At 35.3% G+C, this 25,614-nt stretch overlaps 2 protein-coding genes across 2 annotated transcripts; both read left to right on the top strand.

Annotated features, from left to right (window-relative positions):
• Nucleotides 1–6,590: 6,590 nt before the first annotated feature.
• LOC133293656 (uncharacterized mitochondrial protein AtMg00240-like) lies at nt 6,591–7,064 on the top strand. The gene has a single exon (XM_061492245.1). The coding sequence runs from the start codon at nt 6,591–6,593 to the stop codon at nt 7,062–7,064; it is 474 nt and encodes a 157-aa protein (XP_061348229.1).
• A 5,099-nt stretch (nt 7,065–12,163) lies between these two features.
• LOC133293631 (FAM10 family protein At4g22670) lies at nt 12,164–17,790 on the top strand. Its single transcript, XM_061492219.1, has 11 exons — nt 12,164–12,393; nt 12,478–12,517; nt 12,610–12,753; nt 12,849–12,936; nt 13,773–13,853; nt 13,953–14,017; nt 14,560–14,700; nt 15,825–15,941; nt 16,014–16,259; nt 16,403–16,460; nt 17,456–17,790. Exons 1-11 carry the CDS (start codon nt 12,284–12,286, stop codon nt 17,551–17,553), a joined length of 1,188 nt encoding a protein of 395 aa, XP_061348203.1. The 5' UTR covers nt 12,164–12,283; the 3' UTR covers nt 17,554–17,790.
• Nucleotides 17,791–25,614: the final 7,824 nt, after the last annotated feature.

Here is a 25,614-nt window from a genome sequence, read left to right as displayed (position 1 = left end):
CAACAAGATTCCACGACAATTCCACAAAATAGAGTTGCATGGTCAAGGAACTCATTTGTATGAATCACGAACCAAACTAAGACCTTCATATAAATAGCCTATTTATACACATAAAGAAAAAGAAGACATACCCTCCTAAGACAAGAACTTTGAGTCAGAGATAATGTCCCTATTATCTAAGGTATACATGTATTGTTAGATACCATTTATCAAAATGACTTATTTTCTTTCTCAAATTCATTTTACAAACTTGGCTCCTCTCTCCCATTGTCCACCTACTCTATATTAGTGAAATTTCTTTTATATCCTTTAAATAGAATATAGTTACTTCAATTTCCATAATACCAAACTCTTTGTACCTTTCTAATCTTCAATTTGAAATAATTCTCGATGCCCCTTGAAATTTTGCTATTAGTACTTAACCATCAATAATGTGACAATCATCTTCATCTAAAACTCACAACCAATTGAAATACAATGACTAAATTAGATAATCAATTCAACCATAACCAATCTATATTTTGCGTTGATATAAAAGTTTATGAAAATTAACGGAAGGAATTGCATGATTCGGAGTAAAACCATGCAACCAATTCCTGGTGCAATTCAACATTTGAAGATTTTTAGGAAGAACATAACTTCTATATTTGGTAAGAACACGTCCATCAATACTAAAAGCAAATTTTGATGCCATTATAGTAATTGGGATACTTAACACATCTCGTGCCTTAGTACTAAGTGTAAGAAATCTACTTTTATTAAGATTTCAATAATTAAGCACATCGAAATATTCTTTTTGACCAAATTTAACTTTTGGTTCATTCAAATAAATATTTAATTCACTCTTACGAGCAAGATACATACTTTCATTTTCAAACATTTTAAACTCCGACATGATATAATATATCAATTATTCAAATGAAACAATAATGAAAAAACATTAAATTAGCATAAGAGAACATACATAATGTATACTTTTAATTTTTTGCACCTATTCCCTTCTCTACTTGACTTATGCATGAGATTGAATTTATCGAATGAAAGAGAATGAGAAGAACTTGATCCTTGGAGATTGCTTGCACATTTTTCATAAAGCTTCTCAAATTTTTCTCTCACATTTCTAACCTGATCATGAGAGGTTGAAGGATCAAGTTTTGTGTAACAAAATTATAAGAAAAACAAGCTTCAAGCACGGGTTAAGAATCGCTCCAAAAGTTATGACTACATTGTACTCCTTCCAGTATTTGTCAAACTTCTCTTTCATTCTCATTGACATATCCCTTATAACATCATCATCGCTACACAAGTTTTAATTTAATATGCACTCAATCTTCCAAACTTACATAAAGTACAAGTTCGAGGTTGGATAAGATGAAACTGAAATCCTGTTTGTAGTCTCGTAAAAGAGTTCCGAAAATTCACATATTTTCTCTCCTCTTCTCCATTCTTCATGTGACAGACAATATTTATAATTCCTATCAAACATTTGGAGAATGTCAAATGCTTTTTCATACTTAAGCACACTTTCTAGCATCAAATATGTAGAATTCCACCTAGTTGATAGATTTATTCTCAAAACAATGCTTGTGTCAATGCCGACTTATTTCACACAATCTTGAAATTTAATCATCCTCCTAACTAGGGCCGGCAAAACGGGCTCAGCTCAGCGGGCCGAATTTTTCAGCCCACTCTCGAAATTGAGGTAGGGCAGGCTATCTCATTTTTTGGCGGGTTGATGGCGGGGCGGGGGTCATTGTAAAACAGGTTCGAGGTGGCAGGCTAACCTTCCCGCCAAACGGGTTATCCGAAAGCGTCATATCTAATAATACATTTCTTGCAAAATTTTGAATGAGATTTTTTCCTTCATCATGTAAGAAGTTTGTGGAGCTTTTGGATATCTTGATGAGTCATTCAAAGGTAAACTAATCATATCCTAAATGGTTGCTTGTCTCTAACTGTCCTATCTGGAAGCTTACATATTCCTTTTTGGTTATGGAAAGATGCAAATTCATCCAAGCGAGATACATAGGTGATCCTTTTGCAAGATATGTTTGAAGTGTTTATACCTTTATATGAATCATATCAATACTTTCCCCAAAAATTTTATTCAATTAAGCCGAATTTTCCCAAGAATTTACAAAAGTCGAAAGATTTAACCATTTCATTGAGACTTCGATTCTGCTAAAAATATTTTTCCACCATTGAAAAATATCCTCAGGTTTCACCTTATGCTCCCATTCATTAGTAAGCATAGGAGGCAAAGTTGAATATTATTGAAATAACCTTTTTTAAGAGTGATACATAGAAAACAGGGTGCACATAACAGTTAGTAGATAACTCCAACTTATAAACAACCAACCCAACTTTGGAAAGAATCTTATATGGCCCATAGAAGTAAGGACTAAGTTTCTTCTTCATCTTTCTTGCTAGTGTGCGAAGTCTATAAGGCTGAAGTTTTAAATAAATTCTGTCTCCTACAGTAAATTCCACATCTCTCTGACTTTGAGCCAAAGTCAGGTTATGGTTCAACTCTTGAATTATTGAGTCTCAGACTTAAAGCATTTTTTTGTTATAGTCTTAAAAGCATTTTTGAAACTTCATCAATAGGTAAAATAGTAAAACTGGTTCAAATCAATACATGAGGGTCATAACTATTACCACACACTGATGAAAATGATAGTGCAGTAACACAAAGCTCCCAAAGTTTACACACGTGATATCTTGATCAGCTGTAACTAATTCACTTATGTTAGTAATTAGTTATAGCTTTTCAAGTATTAGTTAAACTGTATATATAATTATAATGTAGAATAGTAAAGACAAGTTGTAATCTTTTCTTTTCGTTTCCTGATGAATGAGATTTTTTTTCTCAAGATGAGAATACCAGAAAATCAACATGGTATCAGAGCTAATTAGCTCCAGTTTTCATTTCTTAATCTTTTTCCATTCCGCTGCATTACTCTTTTTTTTCTTTTACCATTCTTTTCGTCTTCTGTAAATGGAGAATCAGAATCTTGCTGCAGATTCTCTCTCCAATCCGGCGAATCCGTATTTTCTTCAACCCAGTGAAAATTCAGCTTTGGTGCTTATTCCTTCACCATTAACTGGAAATAATTATAACACATGGGCCAGAGGAATGTCCATGGCTTTACGTTCGAAAAATAAATATGGGTTTGTAGATGGAAGCATAACAACCCCACTTGAAAATGATCCTCTATTTTCAGTGTGGAACAGATGCAATACGATGGTTTTGACATGGTTTCATCGATCTGTGTCAGAGGTAATTGCCCAATCAATTCTTTGGTTAGATAAAGCCTCTAACGTATGGGAAAACTTGCGGAAAAGATATTTTCAATCTGATGTATTTCGAATTTCAGATTTGCAAGAAGACATATACCGTCTTCAACAAGGCAAAAATCTGTTACAGATTTCTTCACACAGATAAAAACAATGTGGGATGAGCTTGAAAGTTTGAAGCCTCTCCCATCATGTGCATGTGGAGCTATAACACAAGTGAAAGCAGATCGTGAATGTGATTTAGTCATACATTTTTTTAAAAGGATTAAATGATCAATATACAGGGGTCCGTTCCAATATTATGATGCTTGAACCATTTCCTGATATAGATAAAGCTTTCTCTTTAGTTGTGCAGCAAGAATGTCATTTCAATTCAGGAATTACCTTTGAAGGTATTTCTGAGTCAAGAGCTTTCAACAACTCTTCCAATCAATCTAGTTATCAAAGTTCCTTCAACAATAAGGGACAGGGACATTTCAATACAGGTAGAGGCACAATAAGAGGAATCACACGACCTCAGAAGATATGCACCCATTGTGGTAAGAGAAATCACACAATTGAAACTTGTTACCAGTTATATGGCTTCCCACCTGGATACCAGAACAAAGGGCAAGCCAACCATATCTCTCATGAGTCAGTCTATAACTTTAATGATGAAGTTAAAGCAAATGACAATGGGCAACACCATGATGAACCACAACAAATTGATCTTTCATTGATCCAAGTACCAGGAGATTCTTGGCATGCTCCAACAGAATGTTAAAGGCACAAATGACTTGACTATGTCTTCCACCAATTTCGCTCAAGCCTCTGTTGCAAATATAGAGTCATCTTTGAGCAAGAATTCTAACAATTCTGTAAATATCATAGGTAATATTTTTCATCAATGGATCTTAGATACTGGTGCTACTGATCACATCAGTTCTAAGCGTTCATATTTTCAGAAGTTGTCTAAAATTCATCCTATTTCAATTTCTTTACCCAATGGATCATGTGATGTGCTCACTATTTGGGTACCATTTTTCTTTCTTCCCAACTTATACTTAAAGAAGCACTCTTTGTCCCATAATTCAAGGTCAATTTAATATCAGTTACAAAGTTAGTTAACACAATTCATTGTTCATTAACTTGTACTGATTCTTCCTGTTTAATTCATCAGAATACTACCAAGATGAGGATTGGTACAACTAAGCAATGTGGTGGACTTTTCATCCTGGAAATACCAAAAGTTCAAGCCTTTGTTTACAGTTCTGAAAGCCAACCCAATACTAAAGAATCTGATAATGCAATGTTATGGCACCTTCGTCTTGGTCACATTTTCTATTCTACTTTAACACATGTATCTTCTTGTTTTCCTTTTATTCTTTTTAAACATGTATCTCCTTGTGTCACTTGCCATTTTGCAAAGCAAATGAGACTGCCTTACCTTTCAAGTGAAAATAAAACTACTGCAATTTTTCAGATTTTGCATGCAGATATTTGGGGTCCTTACTCCACAATTTCTATACATGGACATCGTTACTTCTTAACTCTTGTTGATGACAAATCTCGGTTTACTTGGGTTATCCTTATGAAACCAGAAAACATATACAAAACTTTGTTGCCTCTATAGAAAATCATTTTCATACCACCCTTAAAATCATTAGATCAGATAATGGAGTTGAATTCATGATGGAGGAATTTTATTCAAAGAAAAGCATCTCCCATCAAAGAACATGTATAAAAACCCCTCAAAAAAATGGGTAGTAGAGAGAAAACACCAACATATTCTAAATGTGGCCAGTGCCATCCTTTTCCAATCCAGCTTACCAATCCATCTATGGTCGTATGCCATCACTCATGCTACTTACATCATTAACAGATTGCCAACACCACTCTTGCATAACAAAACACCATTCGATGTCCTTTTTGCCAAACCACCTCTGCTTACTAATCTAAAGGCTTTTGGATGTCTATGCTATGCTTCAACTATTACTGCTCACAAAACATAATTTCAACCAAGAACTAGAAAATCTATCTTTCTAGGCTACAGAGAAGGTACCAAAGGATACATATTATATGATTTAAAATCCAGAGAAATCCTTTTATCCAGAAATATTTTCTTTTATGAATTCATTTTTCCTTTTACCACTAAACAACAACAACAGTCTCACCAGCCTAATCCTCAACCACATTATGAAACCATGACCACCTTTGATGACATTTTTTTTTAACAATACACAATTTCATGACCCTGCCAACCCAACCCCACATGATCCTACATCTTATGATCTTACCATCCCTGATCCTCCCATTAATTCAACAGAAAATAATCCTCCCAGACGTTCAACCAGAACCAGAAAACCACCTACCCATCTTCAAGATTTCCACTGTGAACATCCACCACTTGCTGTTGTGGCTAATGCTCAATCAGGTAACTCCAAAGCTCCCTTATATCCTCTTTCATCAGTCTTGCATTATAATTCTTGTTCCTCTCGTTACACTTATTTTTGTTCCAATTTTTCTTCTAATGTGGAACCTAAGACATACAGTCAAGCCGCCAAATATGAACACTGGCATAAAGCTATGCAAACAGAATTACAGGCCCTGGAATTGAACAATACATGGAAGATTATTGACTTTCCGCATGGAAAGAAAACCATAGGACATAAATGGGTTTATAAAATAAAATATAATGCAGATGGAACAGTTGAAAGATACAAAGCCAGGCTTGTTGTCAAAGGCTACACACAACTAGAAGGCATTGATTATTTTGATACATTCAGTCCAGTAGCAAAGCTCACTACAATTCGGGTTCTCCTCTCCATAACAGCTAGCAATAATTGATTTTTAGAACAACTTGATGTCAACAATACCTTCCTCCATGGTGATTTAAATGAAGAAGTCTTCATGGATATTCCTCTTGGTCTCTCTTGTTCGAAGCCCAAACAAGTCTGCCATATACAAAAATCCCTTTTATGGATTGAAGCAGATCTTCAACTCTGGTTTCTATTGGCTATCAGCAATCCAATGCTGATCATTCCTTGTTCATACGACACAATTCTTCCTCCTTCACAGCTCTCCTTGTGTATATAGATGACATTATGTTAGCTGGAAATGATTTGGGAGAAATCCAGCGTGTCAAATTATTTTTGGATCAGCAGTTCAAATTAAAGGATCTTGGATCCTTGCGTTTTTTCCTTATTCTTGAGATATCTAGATCTCGAGAAGGCATCATATTGAACCAAAGAAAATATTCATTAGAAATCTTGTGAGATACCGGTATGCTTGCTTGTAAACCAGCTTCTACCCCCATGGATACAACCTTAAAACTGAGTTGTGATACTGGTATCTCACTTCCTGATGAAGCTTCATATCATCGCTTAGTTTGGAGACTTCTATACTTAACAACAACCAGACCTGATCTCACCTTGTCAGTGCAGCAACTCAGCCAATTTATCTCCAAACTAACTGATGTCCACATGGCTGCTGCTCAACGTGTTTTGCGTTACATAAAAGGGTCACTTGGTGCTGGTTTATTTTTCTCATTTTCCTCTAGTCTATCTTTGTCCAGTTTTGCTGACTCTAATTGGGCATGCTTCTCAGACACACGCAGATCTGTCAGTGGTTACTGTGTTTTTCTAGGAAGCTCTCTTATCTCCTGGAAATCGAAGAAGCAAACAACGGTCTCAAGATCATCTTCTGAGTTGAGTATAGGGTTCTTGCTAGCCTCTCCTATGAGATATAGTGGCTACACTATCTATTATCCGATCTTGGTGTTCCCATGACCAAGGCTGCTGCCATACACTGTGATAACATTTCTGCCATCTATCTTGCTCATAATCCGTCATTTCATGAGAGCACAAAGCATGTTGAAATTGACTGTCATGTTATGCGTGAGAAGATTCAATCTGGCCTCATTCACTTGCTTCCAGTCTCATCCTCCAACCAATTGGCAGATGTGTATACTAAACCACTACCCACCAAGTCATTTTCCTCCTTTCTGTCCAAGCTTGGTCTCAGAGACATTCATTGACTAGCTTGTGGAGGGGGATGGTATTACCACAATGATAGTGCAGTAACTCAAAGCTCCCAAAGTTTACACACGTGATATCTTGATCAGCTGTAACTAATACATTTATGTTAGTTATTAGTTATAGCTTTTCAAGTATTAGTTAAACTGTATATATAGTTAGAATGTAGAATAGTAAAGACAAGTTGTAATCTTTTCTTTTTATTTCCTGATGAATGAGATTGCTTTTCTCATGATGATAATACTAGAAAATCAACAATAACATTACAATGCTTTGAAGGGAATGGTGCTTGTTGAGCTCTTATATGATGTATTATACCAAACTTAGCCCAATGCAACCAAGACGGTCAACCATCTTCATATTTTTGAGTTTGGTTGGCCTGCGGTTACCACAACCCAATCCAATGTATGGAAGGGCATTATGGGGTAGGAATTAAAAAGGTCCTACTATTCATGAGATTTAAAAATGACAAATCTTGATATGAGACTATAGAAATTGTCTCGGCAGGATACCTCTAATATTAATACATGATTGCACTCGAATATGGCATTGTTGTTACAAGAAGCATTGAAAGGACAACAACTTCAGAAATCAACATACCTTTAGCTACTGAGCAACGATGGACATATCTTCACTAGGAACGTGTTTCACAACTTTTTTTTTTTAAACTAAAAGCTACTTTCAAGTTAAAGTTTAAAAAAAGAGCTTAAAAAACAAAGTTAAAAGCTATTCGATGATTATATAAAGTTGTTCTGATGGATTTAAAAGAGGGAAGATAAAATAATTTATTATTAGAATGAATTACTACGGTAAAGGATAAAATTTATAAATACATATCTAAAATAAAGGTAAAACTATAAAATAAATAAGGAGTCAAAAAAGATGATGTACATCTTAGAAAAAAGCCCTTTTAGGAGCTTTTAGCTTTTTTCTTCATTTAATTTTTTTTATAATAAAAGCTTTTATAAAAATATATTTGACAAAGCTTTTGCTTTTAAGGAAAATAAAAATTAAAAATAAGACATGTTAAATAGACACTTAAGACTGGATGGTGGTGTAACTTGTTCACCACTAAACATGCAAAGGATTTTGAATCGAATCTACACTTTTTGGATGTTCAAGTTACAGTTTATTATTTTTCTTTGGCTATTTACTTGCAAAAATTTAGAAACTAAATGTTATTTTGAATTGAAATTACATTTTTGGCACGACATGGCAGTAAAAAGTGGCTCGTATTAAAAAAAAAGATATCATAATGCCGTTGATTTTACATAGACGATTTTGTTCATTCTTTTTTTTTTTTTCCAGCTTCATTAAAGTTTGATTTGTATGACTGGATTAATAGATTTGTCCACTTACCTACTTTTATTACGAATTCATCACAATAAAAAGTACACTTTCAAAAACGTTAAATATTATATTCATAAATTGTAAAAAAGATGTAGATAATTATTCTCCGGTCTTCCAATTAGGGTGTGCATGACAATCATTCTGTTTCCTGTTAATGTTTCTAAAAAAATAATTCTTTTCTATTTTTGTGCCTTGTAACAGTTTTTGAGAAAAAAAATGTGTTCGATAACGTGTTCTATTTTTATTCCAAAAATGAGAATTGTGTTTGATAACATAACAAATAATATAATAAAAAATAATTCTTATTAGGAAAAAAATAAATAAATCAAATCATCATTTTCCTATTCATATGGGGTGTGCATGACAACCATTCTATTCTCTAGCACTGTTTCTGAAAAAAAAATTATATTCTATTTCTGTGCCTTGGAACAGTTTCTGAGAAAAACAATGTGTTTGATAACATGTTCTATTTTTATTCCTAGAATTAGAATTGTGTTTGATAACATAAAAAATAAAATAATAAAAAATAATTCCTATTAAATATAAAAAAATTCGGATCATCACTTTCCTTTCCATATGGAATGGTTGTGGTGGTGGTGGCGGCGGCGATGGGTGGCATGATGGTGGTGGCGGCGACAGTACGGTAATGGTGGTGGCAGTGACATGGTGATGATAGTGGTGGTGATTGTGATGGCAGTGGCTGCGGCGATGGCGGTGGTAATGGTGGCAGCGACGTGGTAGTGGTGGGGATGGTGGTGGTGGAGGTGACGGCAGTGGCTACAGCAATGGTGGGAGGATGGTGGTGGTGGAGGTGACGGCAGTGGCTACAGCAATGGTGGGGGATGGTGGTGGTGCAGGTGACGACAGTGGCTACAACAATGGTAGGGGGATGGTGGCGTTGATGGCGGCGACAATGGTAGCGGTGGCATGACGGTGGTGGTTGTGAAGGCATCATGGTGGTGGTGGTAGTGGCTGCAGCAGTGGCGGTGGTGGTAGGTGACAATGATGATGGTGGTGGTAGCGGTAACATGATGATGGTGGTGGTGGCGGTAACATGATGATGGTAGTGGCAAGGGTGGTGTAATGGTGGCGATGGTAGTGGTAGTGACGGTAGTGGATGTGACAATGGTGGTGGTTGGTGGTGGCGACGACAGTGGTTGCAGCAATGGTAATGGTAGTTGGTGACAATGGTGGTGATGGCAGTGGTGGCCGTGGTGGTGATGGTGGTGGTGGCAGTGGCGTGGTGATGGTGATGCTGGCGCTGGCGATGACAGCAGTGCTTGCGATGATGATAGTGGTGGTGGTGATGGTGACATTGCTAGTGGTGGTGGTGGTGGCAGCGGTGGTAGTTGTGATTGTGGTGGTGGTGACGGTTGCGTGGTGGTAGTGATGAGTGGAGGTGGTGGTGATGGTTGCGGTGGTATCGTGGTGGTGGGGGTGGTGACGACGACACTAGTGGTACGACAACGGCGGCGACGATGGTTGCGGTGGTCGAGTCGAGATGGTGGTGGTGATGGTGATGATGATGGTAGAGATGAAGAGTGATTGGGAGGGATAAATGTTTCTCATTTTGTGCCCGGGAACTAAAAAACAGAAATTTTTTGATTCTTTTTTTTGTTCCCCAGCACAAAAATTAAACCGGTTCATCCCGAAAACAAAAAAAATAAACCGATTTTACCAAACGAGCTTTTTATCCATTTCTGTTCCCGTGAACAAAAATTAAAAAAGAATTGATTCCGGGAAGGTTGTCATGCACACCCATGGTGTGGTGGTGGTGGCGGTGGCGTGGTGATGGCATGGTGGTGGTGGTGGCAGTGATGGTGGTGATGACAATGGTTGCGGCGATGGTGGTAATGGTTGGTGGCAGTGGCATGATGATAATAGTAGTGGTGGTGGAGACGATAATGGCTGTAGCGACGGTAGTGATGGTGGCGGTAGTGGTGGCAGTGGTGTGGTGATGATAGTGGTAATGGCGTGATGGTAGCATAGTGGTGGTAGTGGTGGAAATGATAATGGTGGCGATGGCGGTGATGGTGACCGTAGTGGCTGCGGCGATGACGATGATGGTTGGTGGTAGTGGTAGAGGTAGTGATGGTTGGTGACTGTGGTGGTGGTGGTAGAAAGTGATTGAGAGAGACATGTGTTTCTCATTTTGTGCCCGAGAACTAAAAAAAATAAAAATAAAAATACTTTCTTTTATGTTCTCCAGCACAAAAATTAAACCGGTTCATCCGGGAACAAAAAAAAAATCAATTTTATCAAACGAATTTTCTATCCATTTCTGTTTCTGAAAATAAAAATTAAAAAAAATTAATTCCGAAAAAAATATCATGCACACCCGTAAAACCCTTAGCCGAGAATGATAAACTACCGATACTGCGATGGTTTAAGTAGTTGTAACTACATGTTTATAGTTTACCTAAAAAAAAAAGAACTTGTTATAAAAAAAAAAAAACTACACACGTTTATAGTTGTGTACATGAATATTTGGTTTTTCAAATATTAACATACAAACATTTGGAGATCGATAAATATTTGTGTTCATAGTTTTTTATGTGAAATATATATTTCCTTATATTTTTGATGAGGAAGGATCCGTTTACAAATTTTTTTAATTTTTTTTACAAATTACACTATGTTCTCTCGGGAGAACGTAGTGTAGTTTGTAAAAATTTGTAAACGAAAAAGTTTGTAAATATAACCTGCTAAATTTTTTATACCTTATATATTTCTGTTTATTTTAACAATTTTTTTTTTTTGGGTATTTTCATTTAGTGAATGAAAGACTAATCTCTCAAATTATTGTTGAGGATGAAAACTCCTTCCAACTAGGAATGTAAATGGGCTAGGCCGGCCTACAGGGGCTTACGGCCTAGCCTATATTAGGCCAGACTTGGCCTATTATAAGTAGTAAAATAGAATAGGCTTAGGCTTTTAAAAAAATTTATTTAGAAAATAGGCCATATGCTTTTTTGTACGAGCCTATAAGCTTACATGCCGGCCTATATCATATTATTTATTTAAAATATAATAAATAAAATTATTATTTAATAATTTTGAATAATAAAATAATATTATTTTAGTTATTTATTTAATTGTTGAATGTTTAATAGGCTTAAACAGGCCCAGGCCAATATTTTTTTTTTTTTGAATATATGTCATGCCAGACTTGTAATTTGGAGCCTACATAGGCTAATAGGCCAGGTCATACCCAATATTTTTTACACAGACTTGACCTATTTAAGTCAAAGCCCAGCCCATTTACACCCCTACTTTCAACAATTTTTTTTGGTATACAGAAATAAAATAAAAAATTAAAATACGGAACGACATCCCACTTGTATAAATTAAAAAAAAATAAAAGATATACAAGTTACTTTGAGTAATTACAAGAAAATTTTAAGTGGTTCGATCATCCTACTAAGCAAAAAACGAAACTTAGGGGCTAGGGCTTCATTTGAAGTGTGAGAGGGGTAAGAAGTAAGAACTAGACTAGCACTTTCACATATCCGATAGAAGCTACTAGAAGCCCTTACTGTCAAGAAAAGTCTAGACCCTGTCTCGCAAGTCGCTACTGTTAACATAAAAGCCTCGGAAAACACTACGCCGCGCTGCCTCAGAAAATGGACGCGGAGAAGCTGAATCAATTGAAGCATTTCATCGAACAGTGCAAGTCCAACCCTTCCCTACTCGCCGATCCTTCCCTTTCATTCTTCCGCGATTACCTCGAAAGGTAAATTCAACCAAATCTATAGTCATTTTTGTGTTTAAATCACAGTTCCATTTACTTACCAATCCTGTCTATGATTCCTTCCAGTCTCGGCGCCAAGCTTCCCCAATCTACTGATTTCAAATCGGTACTCTATTGCTTTATAAATCCTTTTTATTTCTTTTTTATTTTTGCGTATTGTGTATGTAATATATGCTGCGTGTGTGTTGTGTACGAAAGAGAGATGTGGAGAGCGATGAGGACATAGAGGATGTTGGGGACGAACAAGAGAAGATGGAGGAAGCAGAGGAAGATGAGATAATCGAATCCGATGTTGAGCTCGAGGGTGAAACTGTCGAGCCTGACGATGATCCTCCTCAGAAGGTTTTTTATTTTTTATTTTTTTATATATTTTTTTAAATTCCAGTTAATCTATGTTGCATTTGGGCTTTTCCTTAATAATTTATGCAACGTTTCAGATGGGAGATCCCTCCGTCGAGGTCACTGAAGAGAGTCGCGACGCTTCGCAGTTGGCCAAAGTTAAAGCCATGGAAGCGATTTCTGAAGGTAATATTCTTTGTAAAGTGAATAATGCTTATGCATGTGTGTAATTTTTTTTATTTTTCATTTCTAATGCCAGACTTATCTTCTTTTGTTATTCATCGTGTTAAAATCAATGCCAAACACACGGAGTTGGATGCTTTACTTCGTTATTTTTAATTCATGTGAACCTCCTATAGCTTAATAATCACTACCTTTTCTCAAAGTGTTTAGGTAATTCTATCTCTGGTGATAATAACCAATACACAAAGATCATGTATTGTGCACTTCCACATAGTGCAAGTGTTCTTCCCATTAAAGAGCAGCATTTCAAATTTTTCATTGCACCAGCCATAGTGTGGAGAAATAATCTTCCCCAGCTTAGAATGTTGCGCCCTTGATGACATGGCAGGTGGCAATTGTGTCATCGGATGATGTTTTACTCCTTCCGTCTTGCGGAGACCGCTCTCTTCCCTCAATTAAACCAGACACTGGTATCACTTGTTGGGAAGTGGATGGACGCGGATCCACAATAAACATGCAAGGAGGAGGAAATAAAAACACGATAAAAAAGGCAATTTAATGTGGTTTGGCCTGACTCATCTATGTCCACGATCTTTAGAATTGATTCTCCACGAACAAAATATGCTACATCTTTTGAACAGACTAAGTTGCAAACTCTCTCACTAAATTCACTATCAAATGTTCCAATTTCAAACAACTATCGACTGCTTTGGCAACTCTCTCTAGTGATATTCTGTTCCAATGCACAAAGATATTTATATGAGAAAACCATCTCACACTTGGGGTTTATTACATAAAACTGGAACTGTGATTTGAAATCTTGTGATTTTGTAATGCAGGTAAGTTGGAGGAAGCTATCGAAAACTTGACAGAGGCAATTTCTCTCAATCCTACCTCTGCCATAATGTATGCGACCAGAGGTGAGACTTGATATGATTGTTTGCTTTTTACATTCTCTAGTTATTTGTTCTTATCACCCGGGATAATCATTCTTGTATAATTTTTTAAATCATTTACAGCCAGTGTTTACATCAAAATGAAGAAACCCAATGCTGCGATCCGTGATGCAAATGCTGCTTTGGAGGTTATATTCTCCCCTCTCTGTCGCCTGAATTGAAAAACTGAGTTATATCCTTGCATGACTTTAAATCGGTCAATGAATGTGGTGTACATGTTTAATGTTTTTGTTACTTTATGATCTAAAAAGACAAGGCTTCTTAAAAGTAAGCTTGCAAGGATATATCTACTCATAAATTATTTAGTGGGTTAAGATCTTGATGCATGTTAGATTAAATGGTATATACATGCTCATTTTAGAGACAAAATTCATTTTACAGGAGCTTTTTCTACTCTTAAATGCATGCTTTTAGAAAATTGCTTCTAAATATGCTTTTTCCTATTACTTTAGGTAGACACTGCTATAAAGGTTAAATCTTCCCCCTCTTCTAAAATTCATAGCACCCCTGCTTCTGATTATGACAACTGGGTGGAGAGAGATTATAGATCTATACTAGTTTAATGAGATTTACTAGTTCTTTGACGGTCATATGCTCAATCCATGCTGTTATATTGCATCTGATCCGCATGCAAGTATATTTAGATTCTTTTTAAATTTGCTTTTTACAGATTAATCCTGATTCTGCTAAAGGATACAAGTCACGGGGCATGGCACGAGCAATGCTTGGTCAGTGGGAAGAGGCTGCAAAGGATCTTCATGTGGCTTCAACGTTAGACTATGATGAGGAAATAAATGCTGTACTTAAGAAGGTTTGTTTTCTTGCCCCTTGGTATCATTTGATGGAGATATTTGCGAAGCTATTGTGGATTGCAGCAATACATCATCAACATGAACAATATCTTTATCTCCAATCAGTTGGAGTTGGCAGCTGATGAACGGCAAGAAAAGATTGAGAGAGAAGAATAAAAAAATTAAAAAAATAAAGAAATGAAAATGCTTAATTGATTTTGACCAAAATCACCTTACCTGTAAAAATACGGACACAATTAAGACTTGATTTGATTGTGTGCATCCCTAAAATTGAAAAGTAACATGGTAGGGATATTTAAAATGTTTGTATGTGTGAAGAGATGTATTTGAATATGGAAATTGAAGCATTGATATCATATGAAGCAAGAAAATGTCTTTGTAGACAATTTTGCCAGAAAATTGAATGCCAACACAGTATGCTTTGTCATGGATGTTAACCGAAGTTATGAAAAATAAGGGAAAAGACTATGAACACTATAATAGCCTGAAAAGGAAAAGATGCTTAATAAAAGGGATAATGTTGAAGTATTGCTGGGGTAACAAGATCAGTTTAAAGAAAGAGATATGGGCTTAATGATAAGATTAACTTATTGATTTACATATACCTTATTTTTGAGAAGATAGACTGAGATTTTGCACGGGGAAGGTGAAGAAGGCACAGAGTAACTTTCTCCTTTTTAGTTGGAAAATCTGTATGTTTGCCCACCCAAGCCTAGTTGTATTGTTCCCACTTTCTATAATCACAAATACTGAAAACAAATGCAATTGAAAGGTTGCCTATGTAAGTGCTCCATAGGGTGTGTTTATTGATTCTTCTTTGGTTATTAGTTTACAATCTTCTTTTACAGTAGCATTTTAGGAATTGTGTGTGTATAAAGCTAATTACTCTCAGGAGTCTCAGCTTTGTCTAGCTAATAATTGAGTTAAAGCTCTAATTGTGGGCCATTATTAACAGTCCAATCTGTATAAAAATTGTTCAGAGCATGATTTGAATACCTTGAAATGCGTCCATTTGTTTATGATGTGCTGACATATCTCTCTTACCACAAAAATAAAAGGGAAATAAGTTGTTTTTAATGGTTGGATTTATTTAGCATCTCATTGCAAATTCTGGATTGTCTAGGTGGAACCAAATGCTCACAAGATTGAGGAACACCGTCGGAAGTATGAAAGGCTGTACAAGGAAAGAGAGGAGAAAAAAGCTCAGCGTGAGAGGGAACGTCGCCGTGCTGAAGCTCAGGTTCTCAATTTTGATGATGAAATGTTATACCAATGTAATTTAGTTGCTAACTTGCTATGTGTATTTTTTTAGGCTGCATATGAGAAGGCTAAGAAACAAGAGCAATCATCTTCCAGCAGAAATCCTGGAGGCATGCCCGGTGGTTTTCCCGGTGGCATGCCCGGTGGTTTTCCTGGTGGCATGCCAGGTGGGTTTCCTGGGGCCATGCCAGGTGGGTTTCCTGGTGGTATGCCAGGAGGCTTTCCTGGGGCCATGCCAGGAGGTGGGGCCATGCCAGGAGGTGTGCCTGGAAATGTTGATTTCAGCAAAATCTTGAATGTAAGTAGATCTTGAGTTTGGATGTTTTCATGTGCTTCTGAAGTGCCAAAGAATCTCTTTCTCTCTCTCTCTCTTTTTCACACACACACACACTATGTTTAATCTACTATTAATATTCAAATGTTCCTTGAAACATCTCTCAGGACCCTGATCTGTTGACGGCATTTAGTGATCCAGAGGTCATGGCTGCTCTTCAAGATGGTAATTATCAATTCTGATATTTTGTCTTTCTTTTTTTCTAGTTAATTTGTATTTTCTCACATTTGAATGTGTCGGAGTATGAATTTTCATAAGCTGCTGACTTAATTGAAACTGCATTGTCATATGCTGTTATCTTTGCCCAGTTAACTTTGGATTTAACCTCTCCTTAACTATTTCATGGATTGGATGGGGAATTCCAATTATCCAGAGGAGTATAGATGATAAGAATGAGAAAGATATAAGTTTTTCCATCCTTTGCATTTTAATTCATAACTATGAAATTTGATAGTGTTAGTGAGTCTTTTCAACATTCACTAGTCTACCCAGCCCAGGCATAAAGGTCCATATAGAATTTGATGGCCTGGTTTACATTGTTTCCAAGAGTTATTTTGTGTAGCTTGATGAAACTCTTGACTTGCTTCACATGGCAAACTGTTCATAGAGATAATAAGATTCACTGATAGGATCTGTTTTTAGATTTTTCATAACATTCATAAAATTGGATATAAGTAACATTTTAAAAACATCAAATTTATCCAATGGGTGTAGCTCAGTTGGCAACGCAGGCTGTGTAGAGTGGGGAAAGAATTTGAATTCGATTCCCATCAAATACATTTTTGGGGAGGGTTGAAGAGTTTTAACTATGATTAAGTCCCGATTTGGGATTAGTTCCATAGCCGGCTCAAAGAGTTGAAACTTGTGGAGATAATTGGAGGCAGACTCGCCTTAAAGAGATAATTAGGGTCGGTATACCAAAAATATAAAATGAAATAAAATTTAACTTCCCGTGACTGAAGAATCTTTTGTTTTAAGATTTGGATATTAGTAAAATTCAGGAAAAATCAAGATCAATTGGAGGATGGTTATTGTCCCTGCTTCGCTAAACATGTTTCTACATGTTTGCATTTTTACTTTTTTTTTCTTCTTTTATAGTTGATTCCTCAGATAATATTTAATTGCAATTTTTTCCTTTTTCCTTATTGGGTTGGGTGCAGTTATGAAGAACCCTGCTAATTTGGCTAAACATCAGGGAAACCCTAAGGTGGCTCCTGTAATTGCGAAAATGATGAGCAAATTTGGAGGTCCCAAGTAAACACTTGTAAATGTTTATTTGAAATATCAGCATTCCAAGCCTCTGCCCTGGAGTATCTAATGTTATTGCATTTTTCATTTTAAAGAAATTATTAAACTTTTTACCTTTTGTAAGGCTTGTTTCTTAGGTGCTTATAGCTCGTATTGGTAGCCATGTTTATTTGTCAACGATGTGATGTTCATCTGAGTGAATTTGAATGATAAAAGTTGATAACAAAAAAAAGGAAGTTTCTTTGTCTTGGTCACATTAAAGCGATTGCTGTAAAATTATTGCTTTTTGCCCGGAGGGCAGATGAGAGGGCATTAATTTTGTTTCCGCCCGGGGAGAATGAGGTATGTTTTATGCTGGGGACGTACTTTCTTACCAGCTCCACATCTTTAAATCATGCTTAAGATTCAATAAAAGAAAAAAAAAATTCTTTAAATCATGCTCTAAGATTCCTTTAAGAGAGTGATCTTCATTACTTGGGAAGTTACATATACCATGATATTTGTAAGATGTATCAGGTGCAGTGCAGAGAACGGTTATTTCCGAAATAACTAGCAGCAGTCAACAACTGTTGTAATGATAATCCATTATCTGTCAACTATCAGCGAAGTAATAGATCAGTTTACTTGTGTAGGTCATGTGTGGTGTAAATACACCCTCCAAGCTGGACGGTGATAGTTGTCTTCCATGTCCAGCTTGGGACCGAACCCATTGAAGAAATAAGGTTGTAGGGAAGAAGATGCGTCAGGTCAGCAGGACCTCAGAAAATGAGCGGCATGCTGCTCATTTGAACGCCATGCAATGCGGGAACGACCAAGGAAGCAGCGGTACCTTGTATTGGGGTCTCGGGATGCATAGCTACCCTAGTTAGCATCACTAAATCCCAAGAGAACTCTTTAAAGGCCGTTTGGTGAAACGTGAATTTTTTTTTATCAAAAAATCATGATTTTTGAAAATATGATGAGAAAATGAGTTTTTTGAAAATGTTATTAAAAAATTGTTTGGTAGAGCAAAATATTTCTAAAAATGTTGGGTTAATTTTTTTGGTGGTATATTTGGTTGATTTTAAAATATTGATGAGATAGTGAAATAATTTTACAAAAATAATTTCACCTTCGTCGGTTTATCCAGACACCCCAACCATTAGGATCCCACATTCAGGTCATCATTTTCCTCTTCACGGGCTGTCCATCTTCCTCCACCACCATCGAACCATAAGCAACCGACAGAAGTGGTGTTTGCAAAAGCAAAATACCCTCTCCTTATTCTGAAATTCCCAGTTCATTTGTTCCTCTTGCTCATCGTCGCAGTACCCTCCCAAGTAATTTCTCAACCCACAGGCACCAAACAAACAATCCTACTCGCCCTCAAACGCCAACTTGGGGACCCACCAACACTCCCATTATGGAAGAAGGGGTATATATAGAGAGAGAGAGAGAGGAGAGGTTGAAGAAGAAGGGGCAGAGAGAGAGGAGAGACATTTTGGTCTGAAAATATTTGAGAGATTTTCTCATTATGTGGTATTTTGACTTAAAAAATACACAAAATGAAATTTCGGAAAAATCAATTTTCTGGGAAAATTTTCCAATATTGGCTACTAAATATGGACTTGTTAGAATCCCATCCCCACCTGGGCTTTCAAAAAATAATCCCCTTATGAAACATCCTCTTTGTGTAAGACATGCATAGCAGCGCGATGGTGAATCATGGTTGGGTCAGATTGACCATGCTGTTGAGTGGTAAAGGTAATAATGTCACGGTGAGCAGTAGTAAGGTACATTACCATTGTCTTTATGCAGGTGAAGAGCTGGATCAAGAGGCACGGAAGTTGGTTCACGCTTCACAACCCAAGAAACCAGAATCTAAATGAATCCAAGCTATGCGCATTGGCATAAAAAGAACATACGAGCTGAATGTCCCACTTGAAGGCCCAGGAAATATTTGAGAAATACCAAGGTCTTTTAGTGTTATACGAGGAGTGAAGTAACCACTTTGATGGAGGTGAATACAACCCAGGAATTTCCTGCAAGAATAATGTCATCTATATAAATAAGTAATGCATGCAGTGAAGGTTGTGCCAGTGACCATGGTGAACAGGGAAATGGTTTGTGTAAGCTTGGGGTGTAACAATATATGAGGAGCAACAAAGAGTTTCTACTATCACGTCCTGCTAGCTTGCTTGAGTCCATAGTGACTGGAGCAATATACAGAGTTGATTAGGCTTAAAACATACCACGCCAGGGGGCACTATCATGTTTGCGTCTTAATGGAGGTCCCTATGCTGAAACGTGTTGTTGAGTCTAACTAATGGAGAAACCAATTGTGAATGGAGGGCCGAGCAAGAATTAAGCAAGCTGTGGTGAGATTAGTATAGGGACTGGGAGAGAAGGACCAAGTAATTCTAGCCGTTGCTTACAAGCTGGGCTTTGTATCCATCAGCACACCACTTTATCTTGTAAATTCATTTATTCCTAATTGGCCCGACTTTATTGGGTAAATCCAGCAAACTTACATTCCATTTGACTCAAGAGCTGTGATCTCAGCTTTCGTAACTTCGTGCCAACATTCAGATCTACTAGCTTCGGTGTAGAAAGCAAGTTCAGTTGTAGAAGAAAGGAATAAGGCAAAACCACAACGAGAAGAAGAGAGATTAAAATAACTAAGAAAAGATGAGATGCAAGACACTTGAAGAAGAGTCTCGCAAGTGGGTAGCTCAGTCAAAATGGGTGAGCCCGTTTAGGCAAAAAAAAAAAAAAACTTGCAAAGCTCCATCGGCTAGGCCCGCTAGGGCTATTAAAGTTACAATTTAAAAAAATTCATCTTTTATTGGATTTAATGCGTTTGAAATTATTTTAGTAAATAAACTTATAATACTTTTTTAAAATATTTTACACAAAATATTTATTTTTCATAATTTATTTTTTTAATGAAATGATATTTGCACATAAATATATAATTAAAATGTAAGTAATATTTTAATTATTTTCCTAATAGTCCTTGAATAATTGGCTGTATATTAAAAACATTGAAGTTCTCACTTTTTATTATGTGCTGGAAAAATAATATTTATTTTTAAGTAATATTTACAATGAAGATTTTTATTATTTAGCCATACTTTCAATACAGTTGATTCATCCAATCTAATTAACTAAAATTATCCAAATGGGAACGATGGCGATGAATATATATATATATATATATATATATATATATATATATATATATATATATATATAGGGGAGGGATCATTTGACTCCAGAGTAAGATTTAAAATTCTTACTCCTCATCCTAACCCTTGATTTCCGTTCATCCAACGGTTAACATTTAATAAGTTACAACAATTAATTAATTATTAATTTTAAATAAATGCTAACCGTTGGATGAACGGAAATCAAGGGTTAGGATGAGGAGTAAGATTTTTAAATCTTACTCTGGAGTCAAATGATCTCTCCCCATATATATATATATATATATATATATATATATATATATATATATATATATATATAGGGGTAGGATTCTTTGACACTAGTGTTAAATTTAAATTTGACACCTCATCTGAGAGCCGTTGTATCAAAAAAGATCAGTGGTGTCATATGCTTACAAATTAGAATCGTTGATCTATTTTTATTTAACGACTCTCAGATGAGATGTCAAACTTTAAATTTGACACTCAAAGGATCCTATCTCACACACACACACACATATATATGGGCAGGATATTCTTACAATGATGTAAGAGTTAGAAGTCTTAGACTCAATCTTGATCATTGATCCACTTGTGTCAAATGGCTCACATTACTAAAAAATTAGAGCCTTTAGATATAAGTGAGATCAATGGATAAGATTGAGAGTGTAACTTACACTTATATAAAATGATCCTGACCCATATATATATATATATATATATATATATATATATATATATATATATGGGTCATGATCATTTTATATAAGTATAAGTTACATTCTTAATTTTGATTGTTGATTGTTGCGATCATGGCAAGTATACCGGTCGTACAATTAATAAAGTGATAAAGTAGGATTATCGCTCTCACGAGAATTGATGTATCAAGCACTAACTTATCTACGCGATCAAAATTGTATCGGTCTTAAGGATTTTTGAGAATAATGATTCAAATTATAAAACAGAATTTTAAACTAACAATAACAATAATCAAGACCAAGAATCAAGAACGGTTAGAAATCAAAATGCAAGCGTAGCTAGGGTGTTGATTTTGCAATGTCTTCCTAAGGAATCTTCCATTTCCTGTAACTAATGTTCAATTCATGTTATTGATAATTTTTTAAAGATTGATTAAAGAGAAAATACCCTTTTGGGTCCCTAATAAAAAACACGGTCCCCACTTTAGTCCCTTACAAAAATAAATTAGTCAGTTAGTCCCTAACAAATTCAAAGTGGACCCATTTTAGTCCTTTTGAGGGACTAATATGGGTTTTTTTTGAATTTGTGAGGGACCACGATTTTAACTAAATGTGTTCACTTTGAATTTGTTAGGGACTAACTGACTAATTTATTTTTGTAAGGGACTAAGATGGGGACCGTGTTTTTTGTTATGGACCAAAAAAGATATTTACTCTTGATTAAACCTCAATCCCCTGGTGATTCAATCATTTACACTATTAAAAACATAATCTCATAGTGATCTCTCTTAAGGCAAGCATTACGAACAAGAATTCAAGGTCATAGATTTCACAAGTTTATCCCTAGATCAAGCAAAACCTAGCAATTAACCATCAGAATCATACACCAACATCCATATTGTCATGCAAGATTTATGTGTTCATCTATAAGTGATCAATTTATTAACAAAGCTAGGAATGAAAAATAGATTAATTACATAACATAAAATTGAATATCAAATTACAGGAAAGGAGTAAATAACACTAGAATCCATTGGTTTCATCTAACCCTAACTACAATAAGAAACCTAGCCTGACATAGCCAAGGAAAGTAAAAAAAAAAAAAAAACAGATAAGAAACTAATGAAAAACATAAAAAAAACTCAAAAATTAGTCTCCACGGTGAAGCTTTAACCGTTCTTCTACCTGCTCAGGTGTAGAACAGAGCTCCTCTACCTCCCCTCTCTTCTTTATCGTCGAAGAATGATCTCTAAAACCCTAATTCCTACCCTTTTTAACAATAAGACCCATGGGCCTTTGTTTACGACGTTGCTCGCTAAGTTGCTCACTGAAGCAAGGATTTGTGATTGCTCGCTGAAGTGAGCAAGCTAATGAGGAGAAGGCTTCAATAACTCCTTTCTGGTGTGTTGCTTACTAGACTTGCTCGTTGAAGCAAGCAAGCTAGCGAGATGTAACATGAAATAATGCTCATCCGATTTTTACTTGGCTTGAGTTTTGTTTTCTCTCGATTTTCTCAATCCATCAATGCATTGATTATCAATATAAACCTGAAATTGATATACTTGTAAGTTAGTATCACATCAAATCATAAAAACTCAATATTCTTTTGCATTTGAAAATATATTACGTTTTTGACCAGTTACAATGATATTCATCCTATATTTTACCTTGAAAACGTAACATGTTTGGCACTTAACATTGATCCCATTTTTATCTAAATATTCTAGTTTATTAGATATTTGAGCCGTTAGATGCAAACAAATTAATAAACAAAATTTAATATAAGACTTCTTATTCTTATACTGGTGTGTGTATATATATATATATATATATATATAAAAAGGGAAAGCATCAAGATGAATTAATTCAAATACTCTTGAAGCTCTATTAATATTGACCATTAAATGGGAAATGTTTTTTTTTTTTTTTTTGAAAAAATGACAAATTTCACAAACAAGATGTTTATTTTACAAAATGAAAGGATAATGATGACTTACGAGGGACAAAGAGTCTAGTCCAAAATTATTGAAAATGTCATTTGTCTATTTTTGTACTTATTTCTTTCAGTCCATTGATCATCCAATCTTGAAAATATATTAGATTTTGTAAAAAAAAAATTCAGGAATATTTAGGACTTCATAAAGGCTCTGCAAGAGTAAGAAGACAACAATTTTAAATTTTACGCTCAGAATTTGAAACACTTAGAATGATGTAAGGAGAATCATTGTAGATTATTTCTCTTGTGTGATGACCATTGTTAATAATATACGAATTCAATGAGACGTACAAGACAAAAGAAATAACGGTTGTTGAAAAAATTCTTTGATCCTTAATACCAAAATTTAATTTTGTTGTTTGTATTATAAAAAAAGCTAAAGATATAAATGATTTATCACTTCATGAATGGTAGAGTTCATTGTTAATGCATGAATAGAAGTTCATACAAGAAGATGCATACAGACAAGCATTATAGGCTTATATCAATACTTGTTCCAACAATTTTTGAAAAAAGAGTCATGGTAAAGGTAGAGATAAATGTAGAAGAAGAAGAGATCCCAAAAATAAAGATATCTATGATAATTTCAGAGCCAATAATGACGAATTACAAGACAAAAATAGAGTATTAATTTCTAATAAATCAAAGATAAAGTGTGTACGTGTCATAAATTTGATCATTGTCAATCTAAATATTATATCAAAGATAAAAATAAAGTTCAAAGTTTATATAAAAGGAGAAAATTGAAACATTGATGCTGTAAATTTTAATTGCCTCAAAAGATAAGTATGAAATATGGCAAAATTAATTCTTATGTAACATGAATTTGTTAATTTTCTGTCACTCGTACTTCGAAAAAATGTGCCAAATATTTTTTATTTTATTCTTTATAAAATCTGGTGGAGCCCAATTTGTCTATACTCCGCAGAAAAAAACAGTGATCGTCAGTTGCTGAAGAAATCCAAAACCCATGAAATAGAAGCATCAATTAGAAGAAAAATTAGGTTTCTCAAGAATAGGAAGATGTCAACATGTTTGCTTTCTGAAGCTGTATATGTCCGGTACCGGACTGTACCTTTCCATTCCCAACTCCCAAGTCAGACTTATACAGGGAAAATGGGTCGTCAACCTTGGGTGTTGCACATATAAAACACTGCACAGGACTTGTGAACATTGCGTAGAATGTAATTTTCACATGATGAATCAGTTTAAAGTTGGCTCATGGAATATCTAGGTAAGCCGTCTAACTCAAACTCAAACTCATGCTTTGGTAATGTCACCTTTCTCCAAGTCCACCAAAATAATATAGTATCGGGGTTTCACCGCCTAAGTTCAGTAATGTATATGCAAATGAATAACTTTTGTGACGCAGACGCATCGTTCATTGGATTCGACTTATGATTGAACTTTGAAAGCATTTCACCCAATTCCATATGTGTACACAAGTTGGTTTCTTAGTTCACGTTTGACTCGATTGTCCTTTGTAGCTTGTCCTTTAAAATTTTTTAGTCCCAATTGTGAGCTACAAAATTCCTTGTGTCATGAATGCTTTGTCTTGTAATTTCCCTCGTCGTCTGACCACCGATTACGTTGTTGAAATATTGGAATTTTTCGTCTGAACTCCAATCGAATGCTCTGCTCTTTCAATGAGTTGAAAAAAATAATTAAAAAAACTATGTAGCCCGCACACAGGGGTGTTAACTGGTCGAGCCGAGCCGAGCTTTAATCTTAACGGGTCAGGGCCTGTATTTAAACGTATCAGACTGGCCTTAGCCCGTTACCTGTTACGAATATAATATTAGCATGTGGCCTGATTCGTTTACAAAAAATAAAAGTCTGTCTCAAGCCTGTGGCTTGTTTATTTATTAAAAATAAAAACCTTACCTTCCAATTTGTAGCGGTATTTAGCCAATTAATCATGCACTGATCTGTATTTTTTTGTAAGAAAATAATAGTTGTTTCTTTTATAATAAAAAAACATTAATATTAAAAAATCAAAATAACAACAGCACATTTACTTTATTTTACGTTGCTTTTTTTAATTTTCTTCCACATTCTAGATTTTTTACATTAAATTTTCTTCCACATTCCTTAATATTCTAGATTTTTTACACTAGATTTGAACCCCATCAATAAATTTTCTTCCACATTTTACATTAAATTTTCTTCCACGGTCGCCGCCATAAGCATCA

This window comes from Gastrolobium bilobum, unplaced genomic scaffold (genome assembly GCF_033153095.1).
Source record: "Gastrolobium bilobum isolate Gb01-03AN ecotype WA unplaced genomic scaffold, APGP_CSIRO_Gbil_v1 utg762, whole genome shotgun sequence".
Taxonomy (NCBI): domain Eukaryota; kingdom Viridiplantae; phylum Streptophyta; class Magnoliopsida; order Fabales; family Fabaceae; genus Gastrolobium; species Gastrolobium bilobum.
This window is presented reverse-complemented; position numbering and strand designations above follow the sequence as displayed.